This window comes from Sarcophilus harrisii, chromosome 3 (assembly GCF_902635505.1).
Source record: "Sarcophilus harrisii chromosome 3, mSarHar1.11, whole genome shotgun sequence".
Taxonomy (NCBI): domain Eukaryota; kingdom Metazoa; phylum Chordata; class Mammalia; order Dasyuromorphia; family Dasyuridae; genus Sarcophilus; species Sarcophilus harrisii.
This window is the reverse complement of record NC_045428.1, coordinates 225,196,920-225,224,309: the sequence shown is the minus strand read 5'-3', so window position 1 is coordinate 225,224,309 and position 27,390 is coordinate 225,196,920. Positions and strand designations below refer to the sequence as shown.

At 31.9% G+C, this 27,390-nt stretch overlaps 1 protein-coding gene across 5 annotated transcripts in view; it reads right to left on the bottom strand.

Annotated features, from left to right (window-relative positions):
• Window positions 1-6,144: 6,144 nt before the first annotated feature.
• Window positions 6,145-27,390, bottom strand: part of UBE3A (ubiquitin protein ligase E3A) — a 76,991-nt gene continuing 55,745 nt past the window's right edge. For all 5 annotated transcript variants that reach the window (XM_003765632.4, XM_031959104.1, XM_031959103.1 and 2 more), the window contains 7 exons: window positions 20,913-21,057; window positions 16,426-16,631; window positions 15,847-16,011; window positions 14,351-14,506; window positions 14,173-14,246; window positions 9,378-9,521; window positions 6,145-8,593 (listed from right to left, as the gene is read on the bottom strand). In XM_003765632.4, the coding sequence (XP_003765680.1) occupies window positions 8,473-8,593; window positions 9,378-9,521; window positions 14,173-14,246; window positions 14,351-14,506; window positions 15,847-16,011; window positions 16,426-16,631; window positions 20,913-21,057 (1,011 nt within the window). In that variant the 3' untranslated portion in view covers window positions 6,145-8,472. The remainder of the gene's footprint in view (window positions 8,594-9,377; window positions 9,522-14,172; window positions 14,247-14,350; window positions 14,507-15,846; window positions 16,012-16,425; window positions 16,632-20,912; window positions 21,058-27,390) is intronic.

The window sequence follows — 27,390 nt, the reverse complement described above, 5'->3', positions numbered from 1 at the left end:
AGCCCTTGAAAAAGTAGCAGGGCATTCATTATTGTCAGAAAGGAATAAGGTCCTGAGTGTCAGAATGTGGAAGGTGTGAGAAAGAAAAAGATTTAAGACAATTATGGAGTAGGTATTCAAGGGCACAGAATAGAAGAAATAGTAGACTTTAAATGTGATATTAGGGGAATATTAAAATTGGGTTGAAGGGAACAGAAGTATGGAAACAACATAGGAAATAAGATTTTTCTATTTAACGCCTAAACACAGATTGGATCTCTTCCCTCATTTTCTAACTTTAATTCTTCCCCTCCCTGTACTCATCTTCTCAGATGTAGGTTGTTTTCTCAATTTGTCCTTTTAATTTTTATAGCATAACCAATGCTATGGTGACGAATATTTAATAATCATCTGTGCAGGAGGAAAAGAACCTTAAATTTAATCCGCACTATTAAAATTTTCTCTAGTATTATTAAGATGATCAACAAAAGAATGAATCAAATCCAGATTTGTAGCATTTGCCCATTTCCAATATGTAAATGCTCACACTGAACGTTTAACAATTGGTTCTCCACTATGAACTGGCTCCAGCATAAACATTCTGAAATGCATGCCTATGCTTCAGCTCTGGAATTGATATTCAATATATCCTCCACTTCTGTGCCCTGTTTGGGAGTCAAAGCCTGCAGAACCTGTTCCAGTTTCAGAATTCTGGTCCTGTGCCCTCTTAAGACATGATCTGCAAGATTTGAAACAATCACATTCCTATAATAACACCTGCTTTCATGGGCTTGTGCTGAGAAACCACTCAGAGCCTGGAAGTGATTGTGTTGTAATCCACCTTCTCACCCATGATTTATGTACACAAACTTTGCCTTCATTCTCCTCAGGAGAACTCCAAAGACTGGCAGGTAGATTACCCTCTCAGAACATAAACTAGTTGTTTCTCGGCCCTCCTCTCTGGCCTGCTTTGTCTAGCTTTATTTCCTGGTTAGAGACCGGTCCTGTCAGGACATTTAAAATTCTGTTAACAGCATATTATTTATTAAGACAGCTAGCTTCATATGTATATTTTAGAGATATTTCCGTTTCAGACTTTGGTATGTATAGCTTTAAATATTTGGAAAACTCTTATGTAGAGTACTTGTATATGATGGAGGATAAATGAGATGGATATCCATATTCTTTGCAGATCATCATTTCAGAATTTTTCTTGCATTCTTCATTGCTCTCATTTTCCATTTACCAATGGTAAAACTCATAAATTTCAAAGTACGATTATATAGGAAAATTCTGACATAACCTCAACCCACACCAAGGCTGCCTTTTCAGCATGTATCTGGAAATAGGCACCATTTAGAAATGAATTCTCTACAACTAATCTCATCGACTTTGTTGCTTGAGGACAGTTTAGGATATAATGTAATGTTTAGAAAATACCAGGGAACATCAACATCTTATGAAGATTACATGTACCAAGAACATAGTAACTGTTTTGAAATCAAAAATGATCAAAATAGGAGTGAATGAGGAAAATCTAATCCAAGCACGCTTTTTAACTGGAATACTTCAAGTTATGGGGCATCCCATTTCAATCTCGGGCAGCTCTAATTGTCAACATGTTTCTCAAATTTATAACTAATTTCAACCCAATTACTCTATAACTTACAATAAATTTAATTGTCCTTTGTGCCATCTCCTGGTCTTCTCTAGGCTAAATAGCCCACTTCAACAAATTTGCACAGCATAAATTGTAGTCTTGTGGTCACCCAAAATCACATATGCTAAAGATGCAAGGCAGCTTACAAAGAGCGTCCTGTTATATTAGTTCACCTTCAGAAAAAAAACTTATTTGGATTTTTATCAGAGCTCTTGTAAATCCCTTTGTCCAATTTAGCCTGTCAAATACTGTCAAATAGTTTTAGGTATAGCCCTAAAATAGTTTTGTGTAATTCCAAAATGAAGATACCATATTCCATATGCTGTAATTAATTCTTTCTTAAATTATACCCAGTTGTTAAAGGAGCAAAGTATGCACAATTACACCCTATTCTACATAGGTTCATAGACCTAGAAAGGATTTTGAAGGTCTTTTAGTCCAAACATATTGTGGGTATGATTTTTAATGAGAAACTGGCCCAAATAGATTGTGTTTTGCTCAAGGCCCCTCAGCTACTAAATAACAGGGTTCAAATTTGAATTCAGGTCCTTTATCTAAACATTTTCCATTGAGCCAAACTACATCCTTTCCAAAGCAATCTTGAAAAACCAGATCAGTTCTGGGGCATTCAAGTTCACCATAATGTAGGTCTGAGAATTTACTTGGGCATTCTAGGAACAACTTAAGAGCTGACCTGGCTTTTATATATGACATGGATAAGAATAGGAAGATTTGGGACTATGCAAAGAGACTCTATGCCATTCAGAGAAGAAAATAGCATTTCCTCATGCTGGCACAGAACTGAGTTTTAGTACAAGATGATGTGATCCAGATTAGGGAATTTGTCTCCACAGAAATCAGCAGCTTTTACTTTACCACTGTCAATGCATATGCCCCTACATTAAATTGTGAGACAAAGAAATTCCAAATATCTTAAACTTATCAAAAGTTAGTAGTCATGAAAATCTTACACATACACACACACAGAGTCAGAGTGCCTCAGATATTTATTAGCTGTGTGACCCTAAGTGGTCACTTAAGCAGTTTGCCTCTGTTTCTTCACCTGTAAAATGGAGATAATAGCAACTACTCCCAGGGTTGGTGTGAGGATAACATGAAATATTTATAAAGTGCTTTGCAAACCTTAAAGTGCTACATATAAATTCTGTTACACACACACACACACACATATATATATATACACCAAACATCAGATCATAATCCCCATAAAGAAAAATCCAACAGATGCGCCCACGTCCATCCACTAAAAGTGGATGGGTTTCAGATGTCATCTTGCACTGTGGACTTCAAGCTGTTTTCAAGGCTACTTCCGTGAAAATAATGCTGGGGTGAAGGGAGAACTTGCACTAAAAGCAAAAAAACAAATGAATAATCTACCTTATACTAAAATGTATTTATGATTTCACCAGAGTGGGTATTTTTTTTACATGGTGCAGACCACAAGCTAGCCACGTGTGCTCAGCTTGTGTGGGTCTTATTCATATCCTCCCATAAGGTGGACACCACCACAGGGAGCAAAGGAACAATTTTGCCCAGAGCTGGCAGCCTTCCTTGCTTTCATGTGACATCACAAGGGTAACAATGGATTTTGCTATGCCGTTATTTCTTAATTTTACCATTAGACCAGCTTTTCTAAAATGACTTTATCCCTCTTTAGCAAATTATTCTAAGATATTGGGGACTGAATATACCCACCGTTGCCCTCTGGATCATCCCCCTAAGGATCCATCCAAGACATGTATCCAATATAAGAAGTGGAACCTATAAGAAAATCAGTATGATGGCACCCCCAGATTCATGAGGAGTTCTGAAGATTGGACTAATCACACAAGACCATGCTGTAAGAGCTGAGCTCTCTCCTAAGAGATATGAACAGTCAACAACATGTCACTGAGTTTAACATAACACACATCCTTCTCCAAAGAATCACATAGGAGCTGTATAAAAGTTCAAAAAGATTTCAACCTAATTGGCTATAATTTTTTTCATGACTTCTTGGAGAATGTACTTAATAAACATTAATTTCTGAGGCAAACATGATAGTGTTAAATTTCAGGGCCATTTCTTTTTACTTAAAATGAGAATCTCCCACTTAATTTCTATAATATAAAATAGAATTGGTCAGGCCTCATTGGGTAAACTACTCTAGGTCTTTTAATTATAACTAATAGTTGACTTACAGTACTTTAGGAGAAAACACTATCTCATTTGATCTTCCTTGTAAGATATCAAATGAAATTATCCATATCCCCTTTACAGATACAGAAATTGAAACTCTACAAAAATCAAGGGCCTTAGGGATAGAATGCAAACCCAGAACATCTTTAAACGTCAATTCCAGGGCTTCTATAACTAAACCTCTGCTCTTGCTTTTCCTCCAATCACACCCTCTTATCACTACAAAAATAATGTTCTTAGGCATAGAACTGATGTATCTTGTTTAATTTTTTAAAAACCTCAGTTGTTCCCTATTGCACATTCAAATGTCCCTAGTATCATTCCTAGTCCTCCAACCCTGTGCACAACTCTGGGGTCCTTCATCCCACACAACACTAATCTCTAAGGCTTTTCTTGAATTGTTCCCCAGGCTAGAATCATCTTTCTCTCCCCTTGTCTATAAATTCCTACCTGCTCTTTAAATCTCAAATCAGTACAATCTCTTCTTGAAAACCTTTCTAGACTTCTCCAAAATTCATCTTTAACTTTCCAAGGCATCAATTAGATCAGATTGTAGACTGTGGCTATCTTATTCTTCTATTAGACTCTACTCTTTGAAGGCAGAATTCTTAAACTTAGATCTCCCCTAGCACAGTTCTTAATAGAGGCTTAATAGATGGTGTATTATATATCAATATTCTCTTGTATAGATTGTATTTATTTGAGATACTAGACACACTTTATGTAAATTGACTTTTTTCCAGTCCTAAAATTCTCTTTTAGTGGGTGACGAGTGTATTCCTTAAAGAATGATTTCTTATGACAAGCCAAGTCTGAATCTGATGCTTTTTTAAGGTGACTCTCATCTAGCTCTAACAAGGGCATAAAGAAGAGAGGTAATATACAACTAATTTACAGTTTAAAACTTACTGTGTAATCTGCCATTTTATTGGTGGGTTTTTTTTCTTTCAACTGACCAAGTATCAACTTCTAGATTTAAAAAATACTTTATTTTAAAAAATGATTGCAAAGACAGAGAGGTCTTTGCATTGCATGGACAGCCTTAGATCTTTAGATTAATTTAAAAAGAGTAGTCTTTGTGAAAACAAAAAATCTGTTAGTATACAAAAGTTACTAAAGCACAGTTCAATTCAACAGAAATTATTGGGTGTTTCAATATCAGATTGTTCCATATCATACTTGTTTGTAACTAATGAAAGTATTATCAAAGTGAATGAAAACGAAGGATTCCTTCATAAAAGGGAACGTATATCTGTCAATTATAAAATAGTTCTTTACCATTATGGGGGGGAGGATCAGAGAAGAGTGAAAATAAAATTTTCCAATCATGTTGTAAAGTGAGGGGAAGCATACTGTTGCATATTAAGCTGCTATAGTTTATAAGGAAGAGTTTAGTTTTTCACCTTTTTTTGGAGCTAATATAAGAAATTATACATTGAGTAAATAGCATAATAAAAATAAAACATTAACTTTTTTATTTAAAATTAATTCGTTACTTTTACTAAAAGGTGATAAAAATGTCATTATGGCATAGTGTCTGGACATATTTAAAACCCATTCTCATAGATATACATGTCATTTATCTTGCGTTGTCAATATAGTTAGCAGCAGCTCCTGTATGAATTCCAAATCAATCTCTCAAAAAACCCCCAACAGTAGTATAAAAATGGAAAAAAAAAATGTTGTCTAACATCTCAATTTCCAGATGAGAAAAGTGAAACCAAGAGAAATTAAATGAACTACCTGAAAGAAAGACACCTAATTAATGAAATTACAGAAATTATAATCAAAATTTAAAAGGTCTGGATATAGTCTTACAAGAAGCAAACCGGCTTTTTAGAATATAAGACAAAAATTTATAATTATATTGAAGCAAAAAGCCTTCTTTCCTAAGGTTACTATGTAATACTTAGCCACTTTAGAAAATAACAGCCATAAAACAATGATGAAACACTAAGAAATTAGTATTAGAGAACAAAAATCTCAAGTAATATCCCCTTCAAAATGAGAAATTCTAAATTCACTTTAGGGGAAAAAAAATTTTTTTAGGAAAATAAAAAATGCTAAAATCAGACTTGGGCATTTTTTTTGTTGTTGTTGTTATCTTCATTTCATTTAAGAAACCAATTCCTTCTATCAGTATTAGAAATGTTAAGTTCTGGGAAGAAAGTTTTGAATGAAGGTATTCTTCCTGAGCTTTACTGATGCTACAACCTAGTTTTTCAGACGAATACACAAAAACTATTTTTGAGGAAAACTAAATTTAAATAAGACCACCAGTTTTTAAGAAAGAATATTGTCAGCCATTTTTTTTTTTTTTTTTTTTTTTTAAAGGACATGTCAAGAAACAGAGGCTAAAATTCAGGGAAATATAGTCCCAATTAAATCACTGCTTTCACCCAAGCCCTTGAGAACCAAACCAAGAGCTAATATACAGAGAGCAAATAACTATTTCGAATTTTATTCCATTACAAACTGTCTGGTCTATCTTTACTAATACTGCCAATACTAATTAGCAATGGAAAATCACAGGTGTGCAGAAAGAAGTTATAGCACAAATGAAAATAAACTCCTGAAGAGATCATCTGACATACCTTTTTTCTTTACTTAATATAGATTTTTTTTCTTTTTAAATTTCTAATATTCTAAAATAGTACACCTAGTGTTTTGAATCTGCTTGATTCACAAATCAAAAACTTGTCAGAGAAACATTAAAATGGCAGGATTTCAGTAGTGGAGTGATAACAGAATTTAAGAGAATAACTGAACAGCTTCAAATTGCTTCACCCATTTATTATATAAGATGCCTAATGGCATTTGGGGTTTCCTTGCTCTCACTTTTACATGAAGTAAAAAAAAAAAAAAAAAAATGGGTATGTCCTTTAGAAAAATGTATGATCTTGAATGTTCACTGTCATGCCGTATATATATCTTAACAATGTTCTAAAAACAGGTAAGCCCAATTACACCCAATTTAACTTATCAAAGGAAGGAAATCACTGTCTTATTTTTTCCACTAGATCATGGTGAAAAAGGTCACTGTTTTATTCGGCATTATAGTTACATAACAGTTCTGTTTCTATTACTAGAAAGAATTTATTAAAATAATCCTGAAAGACATTTCCCCCCACCCCTCCAATGATTTCAAGACTTGTCCTTTTCCTTCCAATTTCACACAAATCATTAAGCTGATTTGACTTGTAGAAGTCAGTTAAAACAATTGTCAAGGCACAAGCTCAGCTCTGCACAATAGCTATAGCTTGTTGTTGAAAAATTTACCAATTATGTCCCCTTAGTTAAAAATATACAATCCCTTTATTGTATATTGCAATGGGAGAAATTAACATTACAGACATAGATGACTAGGAAAGGGGAAAACTATTTCTGAACTGTCATTTAAGTTGAAAACCTACCGATTACTTTCTGTAACACAAAGTAATTTTTAGCATTCACTTTTTAAAATAATTAAAATAATATTGAATAGTTGGGGACATACAATAGAAATGGGGTTTAAGATCAATAGTTTCATTCATTTCCAGGTTTGCTTAATGTTAGATTCTATAAACAAGGAATAGTAGCCATCTTTTTTGATTATGTCACAACACTGATCATGTGCCTTGATAAGGAGGAACAATTCATTAAATAGGATGATGATATCATGTAGGGAAGACTTTGGATTGTCTATTTTAAAATCAATGTAATAGGCAATTAATAAAACTTAATTTTAAGTGCACTTCCACATGCTTTGTCTATAATATAACAACTTTCCCAACTTTCTTGCAATACACTTGACTTACTATCATTTGGCTGAATATGCACTTTCCCCCAAGTAAATATTTAGTTCAAAACAAAACAAAACAAACTCAGAAAAACAAAAATAAAAAACTCCCACCAACCTAAAATCTCTACCCTTTCATATACTAACAAACAGGATTGGCTACTGAAACAGTATATTGCAAGACACGTGAAGACAACATACAGTGGCATGAGTTTTGTTTTTTAATTTGTTGTGCTGTGACTAAAGTAAAGTTCTCAGGGTTGCAGTTAAAACATTCCAAGTTCTCCCTTCCATCTTTATTGATTCTCAAGATTTTGCACAGAAAACTCTTTGGGGGCTAGAACAGCAGTAATTGCATCACACTGTTTCCAGGACTTCAAGTTTTAAAAGCAAACTGTTCCAAAAAGTACAGTTCCTGATTTGAGTAGATACAGGGACAAAAAAAAAGCACATACTTGAAGGTTACACAGGCTACAAATGATGGCAATATTTTTCCTTGGGAAAGTACAGTTTGTTGGTATTTTTTTTAAATACTCAAAAAGGCTCAACTTCAAGCAGTAATAAACACAAGCAAAAGTGATTTAACCCTTAAAATAAATATTCAGGAAAACCTCTCTGTACATATAAGTGAAAGAATATGTAACACTTTCACGTGAAAAGAAAAAAAAATAAAGAATTTGTTCATACAAGCAGCTGAAATCTGCTGTTCCAGCCCTAATGTCCCCAGGAAAGAAGGGAGGCACAAACACGGATGACTACTGTAGCACACTATCTTATGGCCTTTTTTGTATAGGGACATCATCACCACCAATTGTTATCCCTTTTGTTATATTTATTAATTATTATTATTTTTTTTTTACAGCATGCCAAATCCTTTGGCATATGTGATGGCCTTCAACAATCTTTCTTTAAGTTTTTCTTTGCTGGAGTATTCCGGAAGCAAAAGGACATTAAAGCAAGTGTGAGATGTAGGCAACCTAAATGAGAAAAAAAGGGAAAAAATGGAAAAGTAGTAAGTCATGGGAAAATATAGTATATACACTTGTTAAAAACCTGTGAAAGATGTACATTACATCAAGTTGATTTACCAGCAATAATGTCACATGAAACCAAAACTTATCAATAAATTTCTGCTTTTGGATTTAAATTATAAACATGAAATCTTCTGGCCTGAAAATAGGCAATCTTGAAAGAAATTTTTTGTGTGTATTCAATTACTTGTAAATTATACAATACTATAATCTTAATATCAATTTTAAATGAAGCATATTTTGGAAAGAAATGTTATTTAGGGGCCAATAATCACATATGAGAGCATAGTAATTCCCTTTCCCTATTAGAAACTTAAGATGTAATGACAAATGGCCAATCTCTATGCCTGTGTTTAACTATTTCTGAAACAATTATCACCTAACCAGTTACTTGAACAGAACTAAGTTGTGAATTAAAAAAAAAAGTGAATGAACCACAATAATTTGCTGAGGCAAAAAGTTAACATTTTACTGAGCTGAAAGATGAACTAAAATTTTAATGAATAACAATAATGAAGTTATATACTTATTATAAACTGGTACAAATTATAACTTCAAAATATTTTTTTGAAAAATACTTAAACTGAACCAAAATCATAATTGGTTCAAACAAATCCTTGAATAAAAATAAAAAGTACAACTGTTTCTGGTACATTATGTTTATACTTGAATAAGATAAATTTTTGGAACATGATAAAAGGTACTATATATTCATGAATTCCATAATTACCTTTCTGTGTCTGGGCCATTTTTGGCTATAATCATCTTTAATTTTCCCAGTCCTCCCACGGGTGCTCTGTCTGTACCTGTTGTAAACTGCAAGAAGAGTCTTTTCTGCTCATCTGTAAACGAATGGACGATTTCCCAGAACTCTCTAAGTAGGGAGAAAATGTAACGGTAAATTCAATTTAAAAATTGTTTCAATGACTATAGCACTACATTTATGAGCTTAGCATTATATGAGTTTTCTATTAAAAAAAAAACTTATATATTAAACATAATCTACCTGCCATGATATGGAGTTATGAATCAAGCTAGTTTAAAAAAAACCTAATTTATAAAATCTTACAGAAGATAGTGAGAAGTTATAAGGAATAATATCTTATAAAACAATTATGTAACAGCAAAATTTATGAAATGCTTTCTAGGCAGAAGCAAAATCATTCTCAGAGTATTTAAAGATGAGGCAGGAAGGAGAATGGCCAAAAAAAAAAAAAAAAAAACTGTCCAAAATTTTATGATAAACTCTTCTTTAGTAAATGACAGTGTAGGTACCGCATTTATATTTGAGTACCACAATCTAGGGTTCTGGAGAAGGAAGCTGAAACAATATTAAGGAAAACAAAAATGGGATTTATCAGCTGGCTTAGATCAACTAGACATAGCAAAATCCAACTGAAATTGACAATTTTTTAAGGGATTGATGAACAGGGAAGAATGAACAAAATTCAGATCTCCTGTTGCCAGATAAAAGCCATGTTTCTACAAAATTTCTATGACAATAATATTCACATCCATTGAAAACACTTCCAAAGAATGAAGAAAGGAGAGGACTTCTATAGCAGCATAAATAGAAAATACAACTGTGCTTTGTTTACTGACTATATATATATTTTAGAAGCATTTACCATGATATAATAGAATACCACCTTAAAAGCCAAACTGTCTCACATGCTTATGTAAAATCATGAGATTCTCTGAAAGATTTTGTTCTAAAAATCACTGTTTATGTGTATGATTATATATATATATATATATATATATATATATATATATATATTTGTCAAAGGAGGTAGTAACCTTCATAAAATAAGAGTCTAAATAAAATGAGGTTAAGTTCTCCAGATATTCCTACATATAGCTGACAATGTGCTGACTATTTAAGCCTCAGAATACTAAACAATTTTTAAAATGAGATTGATAATCATTCAAAAGAATTCAGCTTAGATATTCAAAATGACAAAACAAAAACAAACCCCAAGATGGATAAAGAAAATCTACTGTCCACACTATTTGCATGAAAAATCCACAGATAGATGAATGTTCCAACAGGATAACTTGAAAAGTATATAAATATAACTTGAACAGAAACTGTAAATGGAAAATGAACCTGATCAAGAATTGAATAGGAGGATAAAACTGAATTCCCTTTGAAAAACTACTGTATTTAGAAGATCTAAAACTTTTATTTGAAACAAAGGTCTACCTTGTTAACATCAATATTTTTCTGATGCTTGAGCAAGTTCATTCCAGGCACAGAGCATGGCCAGTACAAAGGCATGGAGATGAAGGATCATGTGAAAATAAGAAGTACAGATCTTCAAAGAGTAGGGAGAGGAAGCAATATATAGATGGGAAAGACAGACTGGGGTGAGGAGTGGGAGAAGGGAAGAAGGGATAAGTAGTAAAGAGCTTTAAAAACTAAAGAGGAGTTTATATTGTATTTTGGAGGCAACATGGAATCACTGAATACTGAGTATAAGTGACATGGAAAGATCTGTACTTAAAGAAAAGTATTTCAGCAGCAAAATGGGAACTTAGGGTGGGTAGAACAATAAGAAAGCTGCTATAATAATACAGGTGAAAGATAATAAGTGCTTAAACTAAGGTATGTAACTATATGAACAGAGAATAAGGCAAATATATGCAAAAGAAATTGTGGAGGTGAAAATAGCAAGATTTGGCAAATGATTTGATGTATGGGGTAAGGAACAAAGTGAATTTGAGGATAATGCCAAGATTATAAGATAGAATGATAGTGCCTTCAAGAGATACGAGAAAGTCTGAAAGTGTGGGTGGGAAAGTAAGTTCAGTTTTGTACATCCTGTATTTGAGATGTTTCTAAAACTCCCTCTTTGAAATATCTAATAGGTAAGTCTTGATGTGAGACAAGCTGAGAAAGAAGATTGCTGCAATATAACAGATCTATAAATTGTTTCCATAGAGATGAAAGTGAAACACATAAAGGATAGTAAGAGGTAAAGTGGGATGAAAGGAGAAGTGGGATGGGGGTGACAGAAAGATGAGACAAGAAAGGAGGAACAGGGGAAAGGAAAGAGCAGGGAGAGAGGAAAAGAGGATGGAATCTTGGAGCATATCCATATTTTTTTAAAAATATTTTTCAATTATTTTATTTTTTACTATTATTTTATTTTTCCAAATATATAGTTTTCAGCATTCATTTTTGTAAAACTTTGTGTTCTAAATTTTTCTTCTACCCTTCCTTACTTTTCCTTCCCCAGGCAGCAAACAATTTGATATAGGTTAAATATGGTGCTATCATTTTAAACATATTTCCATATTTGCCAGAAAAAATCCATATTTAGGATCATGAATACATTGAATCAGTAAAGGAGATTGCAACACAACAAAACCAAGAAAGGAGTTCTTATTTAAGAATAAAGGGTTGTCAACACTAAAATAAAATGGGAAGAAGGAAGACAGAGAAAAAGATCATCAGATGTGGCAATTAAGATTACTGGTAACTTCAGAGATCGGTTTCCAAAGGGTTGAGGAATAAGAAGAGAGGAAATGAAAGAGTTTTTTCAAGGAGTTTCACTGAAGACTAGAAGGAGATGGGAAAGTGATCACATGATGAGACTGAAGGATGACTCATGAACTAACCGCTTGTAATTTTCTAATAAACCGCCTGTATCCATACAATATCAAAATATACAGAAGAAAGTCCGATACCCTCTATGGAAAATTTATGGGACAACATGAAAAGAAATGCACAGGATGACAAGAGACATAGGCTCCAATCACTGTTGATAATGATGTACATCAATGAGATCACAAATCTAAGGATCAATGTATCAAGACAAAATGGAAATATATAGCATACTGGAAAAATATTCTTGAAAAAGTTTCATGCACAAAACGTCCTCAAAATAAATATTTTAAAATTGTAAATAGAGTAGAATCCCCTTTATGATGTTGGTATTGGCTTGAGGAGAAAAGTACAACTTGTTTCAGACTTGTGAAATTTGTATTAGTTATATTTGAAAGATATTATTTGAATGATAATATACTTGAATCCTTGTAATAAGAAAATCAATATATAAGGTGAATACAACATATCAAAGTAACTTTCCATTACCCATGCAAGAATAAGTAAGCAGTGGTAATGTTTGAGTAAAATGATATTTCAGGAGAGAAAAATCTTTTTTAGTTGGCTTTGGGATATACATACATGCAGATGCATGTATGTCTATATGCTTATCTTCTTTGAAAAGTCATACTATTTAAATACCAAATGATAGACAGGATGATATAACAGAAAGAGCACTAGATTTGGAATTAAAACAGCTCTTCATTGCCTATGTGACCTAGTTACTTAATCTCTCAGTTTCAGTTTCCTTAATTTAAAATAAGGAGGCTGAAGCACAAGATGTCTATAATTACTCTAAGCAAGAGGTCACACTGAATTAGGATGGCAGTAGAATGTTCCATATTCTAGTCCCCAAATCTTTTTCTCATCTGCTCTTTTTTGTTTGAACAGCTCCACTCCTACTGAGAACCCTCAGTCATATTCCTCTATTCTGTTCTATACTGCTATGAAACAAAAGTAACTAAGAGGATTGAGATCCCTATTTGGCAGTATCTGGTGGAAATAAGGCCCAGATACTGAATTCTCTTGGATGAATGAAATCTCAAATGGATGAGTTCTATCCTAGAAAAAGTATTTACACAGCAGACGTAGTTACTTGAATAAAAGCAAAATCTAAATTGAGTAGTGAAAATATTATCTCATTTACTTATAAGAAAGCAGATTGTCCTGTTAATGAGCAATAAAACAAAAACAACCCAACTTAGAGTCTCTTGAAAACATGAGGACCCTTTTTTTATTCTTTCTGTTCCAAATTCTTTCTGTTAAGAAGCTACTTTGTCCTTAAAAGTCCTGTAGTGGGTAAAAAAGCTAAGATGTCAATAGGAAAATTTTCCTAGAGAGTAAGCAGGAATGGGGATCACACTGAAAACTATCATCTGATCATGGCTTCATATCCTCACTATCATGCTCATTTGGCAGAAAGGGGAAGCTAATGATTTTTTAACCTCATTCCATTCCTTGAAATTTGTATTTTATACCTATAATTTCTGATGGTACTGGGCAGCAATGATAGGGAAATGGCCTGAGGCCATGGTCCTAGACATTAGCCACATTGGAGGCCATGGATTTACTAGTGATAACAACTGAACAATCAGTTACCATGGCCCTAAGGTCAAGTTTTGCTACCTTCTCAGCATGGAAACAAATTATAGAACTAAACTTTTTCCACCCTTAGTTGGCAATGTCACTAAAAATAGTAGAAAATGCATGCTCTAAACATAGACAAACATAGTCAGCTTACACATGATGTATTTGACATAATATATCAAAGCCTTGACTTTTTTGGTTTTATGAAAAATAAATTTTCATGACTAATTTTAAAGGTTAGATCATTTACTATTTAAAAATACATAAAGGGACCTAAAACATGAAATTGAATGGACAAAATGGTGCCATTCTACACAGAGCATCTTACCTAATAATAAGAGAGTCCCTGGTATAGCCACCATCATATTCTGTGGTTTCTTCTAATGCTTGGAAGTCTAGATTCTGAAAACAAAAGAGTATCTCTTAGCATCTTCTGGACCACCACCTTCTTTGGAATAAATGAGTTTTATTTAAAAAAAAAAAAAAAAAAGTGCCTGTTTTCTTACCCGGCTTCCACAGATAAGCAATTCAATTTCCTCTGGTCTGAATAAATACTTCAAGGGAGACTCATTGGTTACCATATGAAAACCTCTCCGAAAGGCTTTGAACTGCTTTTCTACTGATTTGTTGAGAATATAGTCAGCATAGAGACTGACAAATTCCTGAAGGAAAACATTAATCAGAGGAATTTATTGTGGCAGTGAATATAAATGGCAAAACATTTGGTTGGGTAGTATAAGTTTTTCCAAAGATTATCAGGTTCAAGAATATTTTAAAAACCCAATACAATTTTGTAGAACAAATTTCATAATTCATAGATGTTTCTGAAAGATGGTGATAAATGCTATCCATACCACCTCATTACCTCATAGAAATTCAACATACAGAAATTAAAACAATTTACAAATCTGGAAGCTAACTCAATTTAAAGCACTTGAAAATCTTGGTTTACAAAATATTGAAGTCTCTTCAGCTGTCTGTTAACATGCTAAACCATTGTCCCTATCTTATCTTCAAGTCAGAATATTTACTTTAAAAAATTAGTGACTTCCACAAAATGATATTCATAGGTTCTAAGCAATCAGAAAATTATATTCTCTTTCCTGTAAAGTACTTAGGAAACTAGTGAATTTTTTTCAATACTCTCATATTTATAGGATTATATGTATCCAAAAGTGGAAGAGACCTCTAAGGCCATCTAGTCTAATCTTCTTAATTTTACACCTGAAAAAACTGAGGTATCCAGAGGTTAACTGACCGGCCCAAAGTCATCTAGGTCTTCTGATTCCAGAGCCAGTGCTCTCTCTATCATATGGTACTATATACCATACCACCTCCTTGTCATGAGTTCTTCTATAAGATATGGTACTAAAATATTAAATTAATTAGATAGAATTTATTATCATATGATTTATTTTGGATGTTGATATTCCAATACAAATATATTTTCTGTCTATGTTCTTGAAAAAATGCTGAATTGTGATTTTTATTCCATTTTGGTAGATTTATCCCAACACAACAGTTTTCTTTTGATGGAAATTGGATTTACAGAAAACTTTACACAATTAATTACTCTATAAAAGAGACATGCATGAAGATAAAGTACACAGGTATCATTTTGCTGATGTGAACATGCAGTAAATAAAGTTTCACAACACCTCTTCCAGTGCGTGCGCGTGCACGTGCACACACACACACACACGCTATAAAGATATATAAAATTCTGAAGTGTGTTTTTGTAAATCTAAAAACGGTGGTTCACTGTTCATAAAGAAAAAGACCATGGTGCTTATTATAAAGTTCTTTGAAAGATGGAATTACAAATTCCCTTTAATTACTCAAAGGATTAGAAAATGTTGACTTTAAGATTTAAATGAAATTATGTGATCACTTAGCTTTTAAATGTAGTGTTTAGACAGAGATCTAAAACTATTCATGATACATAACATTTTGCAATGCACAGAGAAATGGAGAGCAATGAAGAACTCAAAACATGGATTACCTTCCTGTTTTCATTTGTAATAGGAATCTTATCGCCATTTTCCTTTAGATCATACATCATTGGATTACCAAAGAGATCTGTCTGAGATATTTGAAAAGTGATCATCATGTCATCTTCCACACTTCCCTCATACTCCAGCAAATCTTTTAAACTCTGATAGAGAACCTAAAAATTTAAGAAGGAAAAAAAAAAAAAAAAAAAAAAAAACAAGTGAGCCTACTGGTAAATTTTAAAACATAACAAAGAGCAAAACTATTTCTCTTGAAAATAGGTGTACCAAGTCATAATGAGCAGTAAAGATCAGTATTGCACACTTGCTCTGCAGAAGCAGGGAGAGGGCTATCACGACAGGAAAGCATCACTGTCTTGTTTCCTTTTGTCATCTTTCAGCTACTCTAAAAGTTTCAAGGAACTAAAACAATTTTACAAAATCAATAACACTACCATTACAGTTAATATTTAAATAAGCAGCCAATACTTTAGAAATGTTAAGCACAAATATTTAAATATCAAGTGAATTCTTATATTTATATATCAAGTATAAGGGATAAAAATAGAAAAACAAAACAAAATACTTACTGGGTGAGAGTCTGCCAGATCACGGAAAGTTCCTTTTTTCCCCATTAGTTTCCTGTAGACAACCATGGGAAAATGCACATCCAGTATACAGTTATTGTAAATAGCCAGACCCAGTACTATGCCAATCAGGGTAAACTGACCCTCAGTTTCAAAAGAGGATGGATTAAACCAAAACAGTTTTGTAGATTCATCATATGTGAACATACCTATAAGAAATGATTTTAAACAAAAAATATTTTCTTTAAGATCATGACTGAAAAAAGTATAAATTTAATTATTTACTTATATTAAACTAATTTGTACATGAGTAGGAAAATTCATGTTTATACATTTTTAAAAATCAGCATTTAAAAAACCAAAGGGCAAATTTTAGATTATGTTACAAACATACAATTAAAAAAGTAGAAGCATATAATTTCAGGAAGCTAATGAAACATGCAAGAATAAAGAGTTCCCAGTGGACTTTGATATGAATGTAGGGAGATTTTCCCCAAATTCGTAATTTTTAATATTCCATTTATAGAGAGGTAAAGAGATCTCATATTCCTGCTACAGTGATTAAACATAAAAAATAACACATTTCCAGAAAAAAATGAAAATACAAAATATTCTATTGTTCTTAAAAATCTCACTAAAAAATTCTAAGCAATATTTAGTTAGTATTACTTTAAATCTCATAATTGTAAAATAGAATTTGGGAGTTTCAGTCTGTAATGTAAATACAAGCATAAATGCATCCTAAGCTAAAGCTCCTAAATGTATTCAATATATAATGTATATAAATGTATTCTCCACTTAGGCAAGTAAGTGGCGAAGGGGATGATCTTGTCAGAAAAATATATATTCAATTCAGTTTCTGACACTTAATAAATGTGTGGCCCCTGAGCAAATCCCTTAATCTCTATTGTCTCATTTGTAAAATGGGGATAATAATAATATATACTTGGCAGGGTTGTTATGTGGATCAAATGATATAATAATTATCATTATCATCATTATTATTAAATTTAGATAATTGATAAGTTTAGTTATGCTATTTTTAATATAAAGGATATTGTAAACTGAGCATAACTCAATAAGAGAAGCAAATGTGAATCTATATAAGCCTAATTTATTTTTTGCTTCACACAATTTCTCTTCTCTTAACTCTTGTAGAACTCTTGTAGATTTTACAAACTAGCCATTTTCTACTTCATAGTACACTTGTTTACATACATTTCTTATCATCACCTATTATTTTAAGATCCATGATTTCTTTCTGTCAGAGACTGTTCCCATGCCATATTCTCAATATATTTTGGCAAGATGATCAAATTTCCATTCTACATTATGTATGGTGTTTCCTATGCACATATTATTATTCCAAACTTCAAGAACAATTTCAAATTTAGAATTTTAGAACAATTTACAAGGATTACAAGTCTTTGGTTTTTAAATTTTACTATTATACTGAATACCACTCATGCCTTTCTTACAATACCCGAAAGTTAAACATTATTTAATTATATGGTAATTGCATTGTAAAGGTTTTCAATTCACCAAAATAATTTTTTAAAAGATTCTTACTAATATGAAAGGGAACAAAATATAAAATCACATTTTTCAAAAAATCCAACATGATATACAAGTAACTGATTTCAAAACTGCCTAACAGTTATTTATAATAGATATCAAAGAGATGAAGTCTAATTTTCTCGACTAAAATGATTCTTAATTCTTGCAGCCATTATGTAGAAAGATAAACACTAGTAGACCTTCTCCTCTGTTTCTTCATGTAAGGTAATGTAAAGTAATAAATAATGTAAAGTAATAAATAATAATCACTCAATCACAAGTAATATAGTATATAATTTATGTTAAAATTTAACAGTTTGTATTTTAGAGGAAAAAATTTTGAAACAATACTTCAGAGTAAAGAAGAGAAGAAAAAAGACATCTACCTTGACTAATCTAAGCTATATCATCATTTGCTTTCTAATGAATTTTGTTAAATAACTTGGTTAGTTAAAGGGCTAAGACTCAATCATTAAATTCAATCAAAAACAAAGTAAATGAAAGAACTCAATTCTAGAACCATATTTCAAACAAAGGCACTGCTTCTAGCCTTAAAGACTTCTAATAGAACTAGATTATGTGCAAAATCCCCTACTACTAAAAAAATAACTTAAAAAAAGCTAATCTTATTGATAGTTGGCTGGCAGTGTGATCTTTCTACATGAAAAGAAAAGAGGTTTTCAATGTCTTTGGCATAATTTGTTTGTTATTTTAGGAATATCCTGTAATTTCACTTAAGAGATCTACTTTCACTATAAGATTTTCATGGCATTTAACATGATATTTCAAAAATCAAATTTTATGAAATTATTTATATTAGCACTCAAAATGCCAACTTAAATTTAAGTAAACCTCTACCATGATATTATTTCTAAAAGCACATATTTCAATATGCAGAGCGTGTATTCATATAGATGTTCACATTCAATAACAGCTAATAACTTAAGAGGGTCTTTCAACCATCAGTAAACCAATATGACTGCAATTGAAATAACAGGAAATCTCAAACTGAAAGGGCAAAAATACTTAGAATTGCCATGGTTGTATCTTTCCTAAGTGATTATATAAAACAAAATGCTATTGCCTTAAAAGACAAGGAAAAACATTTTTAAATGTATTTTTGATTTAAACTAACATTCCTATGGCTAAATATCTACATAAACCAGAAACTACACTGACTGAATTCACTGCAGTCTACTATCTTGGATCATCACTTTGCAGGCTGGCTAGCCTTTATTCATCATCTCTTAATGATCCTCTATTAATTCAGTGACTATTTCCAGACAAACTCTTGTCCAAAGAACTCAATTCCATTCTCCCTCCCTACCAATCTTTTATTAGAAAAGTCAGAAGCTTCCTTAACATCTTGTCTTTCCCAATTCCCCTTTGCCTAGTTAACCTTTTCACATATGCTCTGGATACTATCCCCTTCTCTCTATTCTGGTATACTGTTCCAGTGATCATTCTGGTTCTCCAACTGATCTTCAATAGCTCTTTCTACTTTTATCTCCCCGACATCAAGGAAAATGCTTAACTCTCATTTAGTCTAAAAATAAAAACCTTCTCTTTGATCCTGTTATCCTTAAACTACTGTCTCATGTTTCTCCTTCCTTCCCTTCACTAATTTCTAGAAAAAATTATCACCACCCCTTCACTTCTCAAAAACTCATCAAGCAGGCTACCAGACTACAACTTTATTGAAAATACCCTCGGCTGTAAGGGTTACTGATGAAATCAATCAAATGACCCAATTCAATAGCTTTTTCTTACTTCCCTAACCTTATGGTAGTACTAAATACTGCTGGCTAACCTCTTCTTGATTCTCTTTTCTTTCTTGACCTTCAGGGGGTTGGAAGAGGCCTGAGAGACCTTCTACTGGAATACATTTATGACATACCCATAGAGTGGTTGACCAGTCTCTGCTTAAAGAATCCCCAAAGAAGACTCCACAATTTTCAAAGTTTTCATTTTGAAAAAGTTCTAACATTTAAGTTTTTCTTTCCATAAGCCTGGGGCACATCCCTTTTTATCTTCTATTCATTATTCTACTTTTACTTGTGTAATGTCTTGTCTTATCTTCACACTAGATTCCAAAGTCCTTGAGGGAATATGCTATGACATTTCTCATTTTTAAATTCCAGGTACAGAGCACGATATCTTATACATAATGTTGATGCAGTGATAAAAGCAACTGTTTCGGAGTCAGAAAATCTAGTTTAAATCCCAGTTCTGATGTTTTAATACTATATTTGATCATGGATAAGTTGCTTTTCTTCTGAGCCTCAACCTATGGACATCACAGGAAAACTGTGAGATTTCTACAAGTTACTTAATATGGTTTTCTAATTGAATGTTCACTTTTTTTCTTTCCCTTATAATAAACTCAAAACTTGGCTACTTTTGAACTTAGTCCAAACTATTAAACCACACCAAATCAAAATTTAGTATGAAGTAATAAGAAAAGCTCTTTAGTTTTCAGATACAATATCGCATATACTAGTATCCTAAGAGGCTCAATGCAGTTTGAAGTCATTAAAGTATTATTAAGAGTTATTTCAAATTGTTCAATCCTAAAACATTAAGAATTTTGGGATTTGCCATCTAATATATTATGTCCTCAACTCTCAAAATTAATGGAAAAACATACTTTATTTTGGGTTACATAGCTAGTAAAATGCCCTTTCTATATTAACAGGTCATCTAATGACTTTAAGATTTAAATATTTTATATTATTGCCTAGCTCACAATTAACAGATAAAATATGTAAAATATAGCATAGTGTCACTCAATTTTTCTAAAACAGGAATAAAATCTAGGAATGCTGACCCTCAAGTTAAGTAAAACGATCAATTCTAAAGAAAGGATAAAATTGGGGAAAACCTAGGACATAAATAATGATCCCAGAAAATGAACACATTATCAAAATATATACCAATATCTGGATTGAAGATTTCTTCCACGACTAGCTGAAAAAATTCTTTGGAAACACCTCCTTCATCAACTCCTTGTTCTCCTTCAAATTCCACATATAACTGCTTCTTCAAGTCTGCAGGATTCTCCATGGCAATCATCTCTAGCTAGAAGTAGAAAAACATAAGTATATAACATAATTTTAACTGAAAGTATTAGGATAGAAATCAAGCAAAACTAAAGTAGAAGCAACAAGGGAAAAATAGGAATTGGGAGGAAAAAGAAGATACAAAGAAAGCAAATTTATAATGAACTTGCTAGATGATACTGATGTATGAGAGAGAAATCTGGTAATTTAAGATACTTAAGATCTAAGTCATTTTTTCCAACATAAATACAGTCTAATTTGATTGCTTGTTTCTGCCTTCTAAAAGGTTAAAAAAAAAAAAAAAAAAAAAGGTGGAAAAAGAGCCCGAAACTGTGTCTAGAATAATACAGTGATTAACTTTTTTTAAACTATGAAACTAACAAGTAATGGAAAGACAAAATTAGATTCTGTTAATCCTAAATTATGGATTGGATATTAGAGAAAAAAGAAAAGAAGACTGCAGAAAAGTAAATGTTCAAATTATATATGTTCAAATTATATATAATCTCAGTACATGCAATGGAGTACAAACATATTTGCAAACTTTTTTTTACAGACTATAAAACAAGTTAATTCCCACTAAGATAAATATGTCACATGAGAGCAGTTTATGCTCTCACATTAGCCTTTCATTTCTTCAATTCCTTTATAACAAGTGAAACTGGTGAAATCCATTCCCTTGTTCTGAATATATTCATAGAAATCAGTTCATAGTAGACTTGAGTGACCTGGTACTTAGCATCTGAGGCGATTCAATGGAGAGTGTGGTGGGATTGGAGTCACAAAGTCTAAGATCAAATCATGCCTCAGAAACTTATTAGCTGAATAATTTGGAGCAAGCCACAACTTCTTTCTTACTCTCAGTTTCTTCATCTATAAAAAGTGGAAGGTTAGGCCCAATGACTTCTATTGTACCTTAAAGCTTTAAATCTATGATTTTATAATCAATTCTCATATCTAGCACTCCTACAAACCATTATACAAGAAAAATCAATGCCCACAAAGATGACCCTTGTAAACTGAAAGACACTGAAACATTCCCTGAATTGCTGAAATATTGTGTTCATAATAATAGTTTTAATTAGGCTCATTATATAGCTAATTAATTAAAACTGGTAAACCATATAGTTCTTTACTAGACATATAACAATACTTTTTTCTCAGTAAAACATTTATGAATTTACAAGTCTTAAGTCCATTAAAATTGGCTTTACTCTAGAACTGAAAGATATAGTGGAAATAATGTTTTTTATTTTTTATCTAAGCTGATAGTAAAGACATTGCTCAATGCTTTCAAACTCTTGTTACCACTATTTCAGTATTAGAGATAATTTCATCCACATAGGCACTGAATAAATGCTTAATGACAGACCGAGTAAAGAGCCCATTAGTACTGACTATTCCTTCAAGTTACATGCAGAACAACTTCTTTTATTCTTCAGGTGGCATGAAGATAACAGTACATCTTTTCTCTGCATTTTGCATGTCAGGTTATTACACAAAACAAATTCATGATTTCCTTCTGGTTACATATTCTGATACTTTTTTTTTATCAAGTTGCATGTGATTTATATCATGACAACTTTTATTTTTATAAAAGAGCTAATAAATTTTATAATAAAATGCACAGCAATATAATAATATAGTTTTCCTTATTCAAAAGAACTCCGAATACATACTAGTCTGAAATGAATATTTTGGAAAGTCTGATCTCACTAAAATACACAAAATATGTCAAAAAGATGTTGTTGTTTTGACTCTAACCTACATAGAAGATTCTGAGAAGTTTAAATTCCTTTCTATGTCCCCTTTTAATATTCATTCCTCTCTTATACACATATGTACACATGTACATACATGTGTATATGTACATACATTTATAGAAATATATGTATTTCTTCCAACTAGGGGAAATTACAAAGAGTAAAGGTAAAACACTATATATTTAGAAACTGTCTAAAATAATATGTAATTATACAATATCATACTTTTCAGAAGACTTCAATGCAACTTTCAATTTAGTTTTTTATATATACACATATGTGATTTTGCATGCAGTTAAATGTTTTTGAATCTTTGGAATTTTAATTATCCAGGAAATTCTAAAAAGAGCATTTTTTTTCCTTCAAAAAACATACACGCAAATTGTAATAACCCATATCACTTGTGTGTTGAGTGACAGCCAAATCTTAAATCACAACTGTCACAAAGATGCCAGATTTACAGGTACCTAAAGAAAATGCTACAACAACCTAGAAATCTTTGGACTCTATAATAATTGTGTGTGTGTTGATATACTATTTATGCTTATCTGCCTATGACAGGCAATTTCTTTAGTCTGTGGAAGAACATGGATATTTATGAAGCTCCATGAAATATAAAATAGAATTTTTGAAGTCTTAAATTTATAACTATTCTCACACCAAAATACAAAGTATCTTTAAAGCTATGTGGCTGCTCTAATCATATTAAAGTTAACTTGTTGGTAATAAGAAAAATATTTCTAATGAAGTGGATGAAACAATTGGACAGAAAGTTGTTCTGGGGTTTTCTATGAATTTATTTCTGTTCTCTATTAGAATGGATCAAGCCAGTTGGTAGCATGAAAAACCAAGGGATATTAGGTCAAGTGCTGTCCTAGTGATTTTGCTATTCCAATTTAATGTAATAATGGGAATGTATGACAAACCATTCAGTACTGACTGAATCTGAACACCACTAAATATAAATGAGAAGAGCAGCAACCAAAAATAGCACAAAGAACAAGGTATTAGACTTGGAGGAAGGAAGATTCTGGGTTCAATTTCCCTTTTTGACATTTTAAAGGTTAAAAAACTTTGCTAACGTCTCTTCTGAGACAAACCTATCTTAAACTCCACTATAAAAAGGGACAATAATACTTGTGGTTCCTACCTCAAAAGGATTATTTTGGCCTTTGCAAATTTTAAAGCACCATATAAATGCCAGAAATTAATACTGATGTTGTTATGGTACCTGAAAGCAAATTATTATACTTTTTTCTAGGAAGAATCTCTAAATAAAGGTGGGGTAAGAGATGATAGTGTGGCAAGAGAGAAGGAAAATGTGTGTCATTGCAGAAGGAATGATTGTCAGGGGATTAAAGCCCCTGTTGCAGGTTTTCTTTAGAGACTGACAGCTGAGTACTACCTTATCATCTCCATCTTATTTCATTTATAGTTTATTTAGGCACTGCTAAACCAAATCTCACATTATGATTTCTCTCTATACTCTAAATATTTCTTCTTCATTCTCCTATACCTACCTGGCAGTTAGCTAAATCTAACATTTTTCTGAACTTAAGTGTATAATTCTTCTCAATGTTCATCTATGCCTCATACTCCCTCTACTTGTGATTCAACTCTAAAAAGACAAAAATATTTTCTATTACATGCTCTGTACCTAGAGTGCACTAAACATAGTTCAATACATTTTTTTAAAATGAGAGAACCATTATCTGCAACTAATAAAATAAATTGTCTCTACACTAAATGTTTATATTATACAGAAAGACTTCTGATATGAATGTGGCAAGATTTGCCTATATTTTAAAAGGACAACAAATTATGATAATAGAAATTAGGATAAATTAAGAAATCAGGAAAATATAGTCAAGATTTATTTGGAACTCATGCTAGTTCAGATAGGCTGTGTCATCATCAAAGGTGTGCTAGGCAAAAATAAAGATTATACATAACATCTAAATGTGAATAAATAGTTTTCAATACTTTAAGAGACAACCTTTTGTATAAAATGATATACTAATTATGTTTATTCTTTCTACAACAATAAAGACAATATTCTTTATCTGCTAATAAACTAAGTTATGAAGATGATTTTTTTTTTAAAGCTAAAAGATGTATCTATCTATATAAAAATATTCAGAGCTGCTTTAATGTAGTGGGCAAAAATAGGAAACAACTTAGAAAGCCAATAATTAGAAAATCAATTTGGGAAATCAATAAAATAAAATAATCCTGAGATTAAAAAAAGATAAATGTGAATACAGAAACATCTACAAAAAGACATGGATATAAAATGAATAAAGTAAAATTAGCATAGGACAAGAATACAAAAAAAAAATGAACAAAAACAGTATCTTATATGTGTATCAAGGGAATAAATCAGATGGGGCCAGGGAACAATTAATCTACTAATTACTTTGGTTAAAATTTCCTTTGAGTTAGACCTAAGTTATAATGTTAAAGTCCTATCTTTTAGCCTAGTAATTATACCTACTCCTACTAAAGCTATGGCAACTAGTTGTTCAGGATACTTTCAATGGCACAGAATTATCTGGTTCCTCAACCTTTTATCTTCAATTGTGACTTTAATACATGTTATATATTCTCAAAATCCAACTTCCAATCTTTTCCTCAGAATACACTGTAAGATTATAGGTACTTCTATCATCCCTATTTACAATACCTGTATCTCAAAAGATTTTTGTGCTGTAAAAATATTGTTATCATAATGTGATTATAACAACTCCTCTTCCCAAAAGTAATAAATTATCCATGCCTGGAAGGTAGAATCCAGACAGTTTAACCTATCCCTAATAAAATGCAGTATCTTGGACACAAGTGCTTTTCTAACTCTGCCAATAAACAAAGACCTGGCTTTATAATGTATAAAATAAAAATGTTCGATGAAATAATTTTTAAGGGTATTTCAAACTCTCAATATTTTTGATTCTATGTAGCTTCCTTTTTCACTTATTATTTTCATTTCTTATAAATATTATTAATAGGCTACAAATTTGTCATCTTTGTATATTTATTTCAAAGCAAAATTTTGCTAAAACTTTTTCTGAATTGTATGTCCATTAAAAAATTAATTCCTAACTATTCCCAAAAGGTTTTAAAACTGTGCATACTCGGATTCAGCAATACTACTGCTAGTTCTGCATCCCAAAGAGATTGGGACAACAAGAAAAATGAGGCAAGGGGGAGTACAAAAATATTTATAGCAGCTCTTTTTGTGATAACTAAGAATGTGAAAGAAATTGAGGGGATGATCATTAATTGGGGAATGGCTGAAAAAGCTATGGTATATAATTGTGACAGAATACTATAGTGCTATAAGAAATGACTTGCAGGATGATTTCAGAAAACCCAGGAAAGACTCACATGAATTGATGCAATGTGAAACAAGCAGACAGGAGAAAATTGTAATAGCAATATTTTATGGTAAAGAACTGTGAATGCTATTATTAGCAACATGATGATATAAGACAATCTCAAAGGATTCATGACGAATCATGCTATCTGACTGCAGAGAAAGAACTGATATTGTCTAAATAAAAACTAAAGCATATATATTTTTTAAGCTTTCTTTTTGTTCTGTTTGTTTCTTTTTCTACAAAATGACTGGTAGAACTCAAAACTTAAAAAATATTAAAATATTATTGTTTAAAAAATTTTAAGTAATTCCTAATATCCTATAATGTTTATATTTCTTTATACAAATGGGATCATTTTAACAGAGATTATAAAAACCTGCCTAAATAGATCACCTACAATTCTACAAAGAAAGTGGTCATTTGAGAAGTGACTTTGAATACCATTCTCAAAAAATTTTAGATAACTGATTTATATGGGTAAATCTTAATTTATGGTCTTGTTTACAAGTGCTTAGAAGTTATTTGTCAATATAGTTAACTCTCCAGTATTTAAATTCACTTTGCTAATTTTAGTTCTTTCTTGAATAAAATAATAAATCTTATTTCCCAAATCTCTGAAGGTATGAAAAACAAAGGGCAAAATCAACATGTCAAGCTTATCAGGAGTAGATCTTAAATAGGTTTTGACCTTGTTCCTGTAGAACTGAATGTAGATCAGGAAATGGAGGAGGATATGCTTTATATCACTACCTGGGATCATGGGCAACTCTAATAATATAAGTAAGGCTGTAGGAACTGGTGATATTCAGTCTTGAGAGAGGACCTTGGAGGGGGCTGGCATTCAAGCTCATGGCCGCAGTTTTCAAGTATCTAATGGCCCATCTTTTAGAAGATGAAATAGATCTAAGACTGCAGAGTTATAACTGGACTCTTCACTTTTCTGATGGGGAAGATATGAAAGAGATACTAAGTGAGGACCTTGCCCAAGGACCCACAGGAAATGAATAACAAGGGGTCTAAGCTAAATCTTTCTCATTCTAAACGCAATACTACTCTACTTAGCCCTGGGAGAGTGAAACAAGGTAAAGGCCCCAGAAAAATTTCAGCTTAATGTTAAAAAAAAAAAAAAAAAAAAAAAAAAAAGTTCCAATAATTAGAAATATCTATAAGTGGAATTTTATGCTTTGGGAGGTGCGTGACCCTCACTGGAAG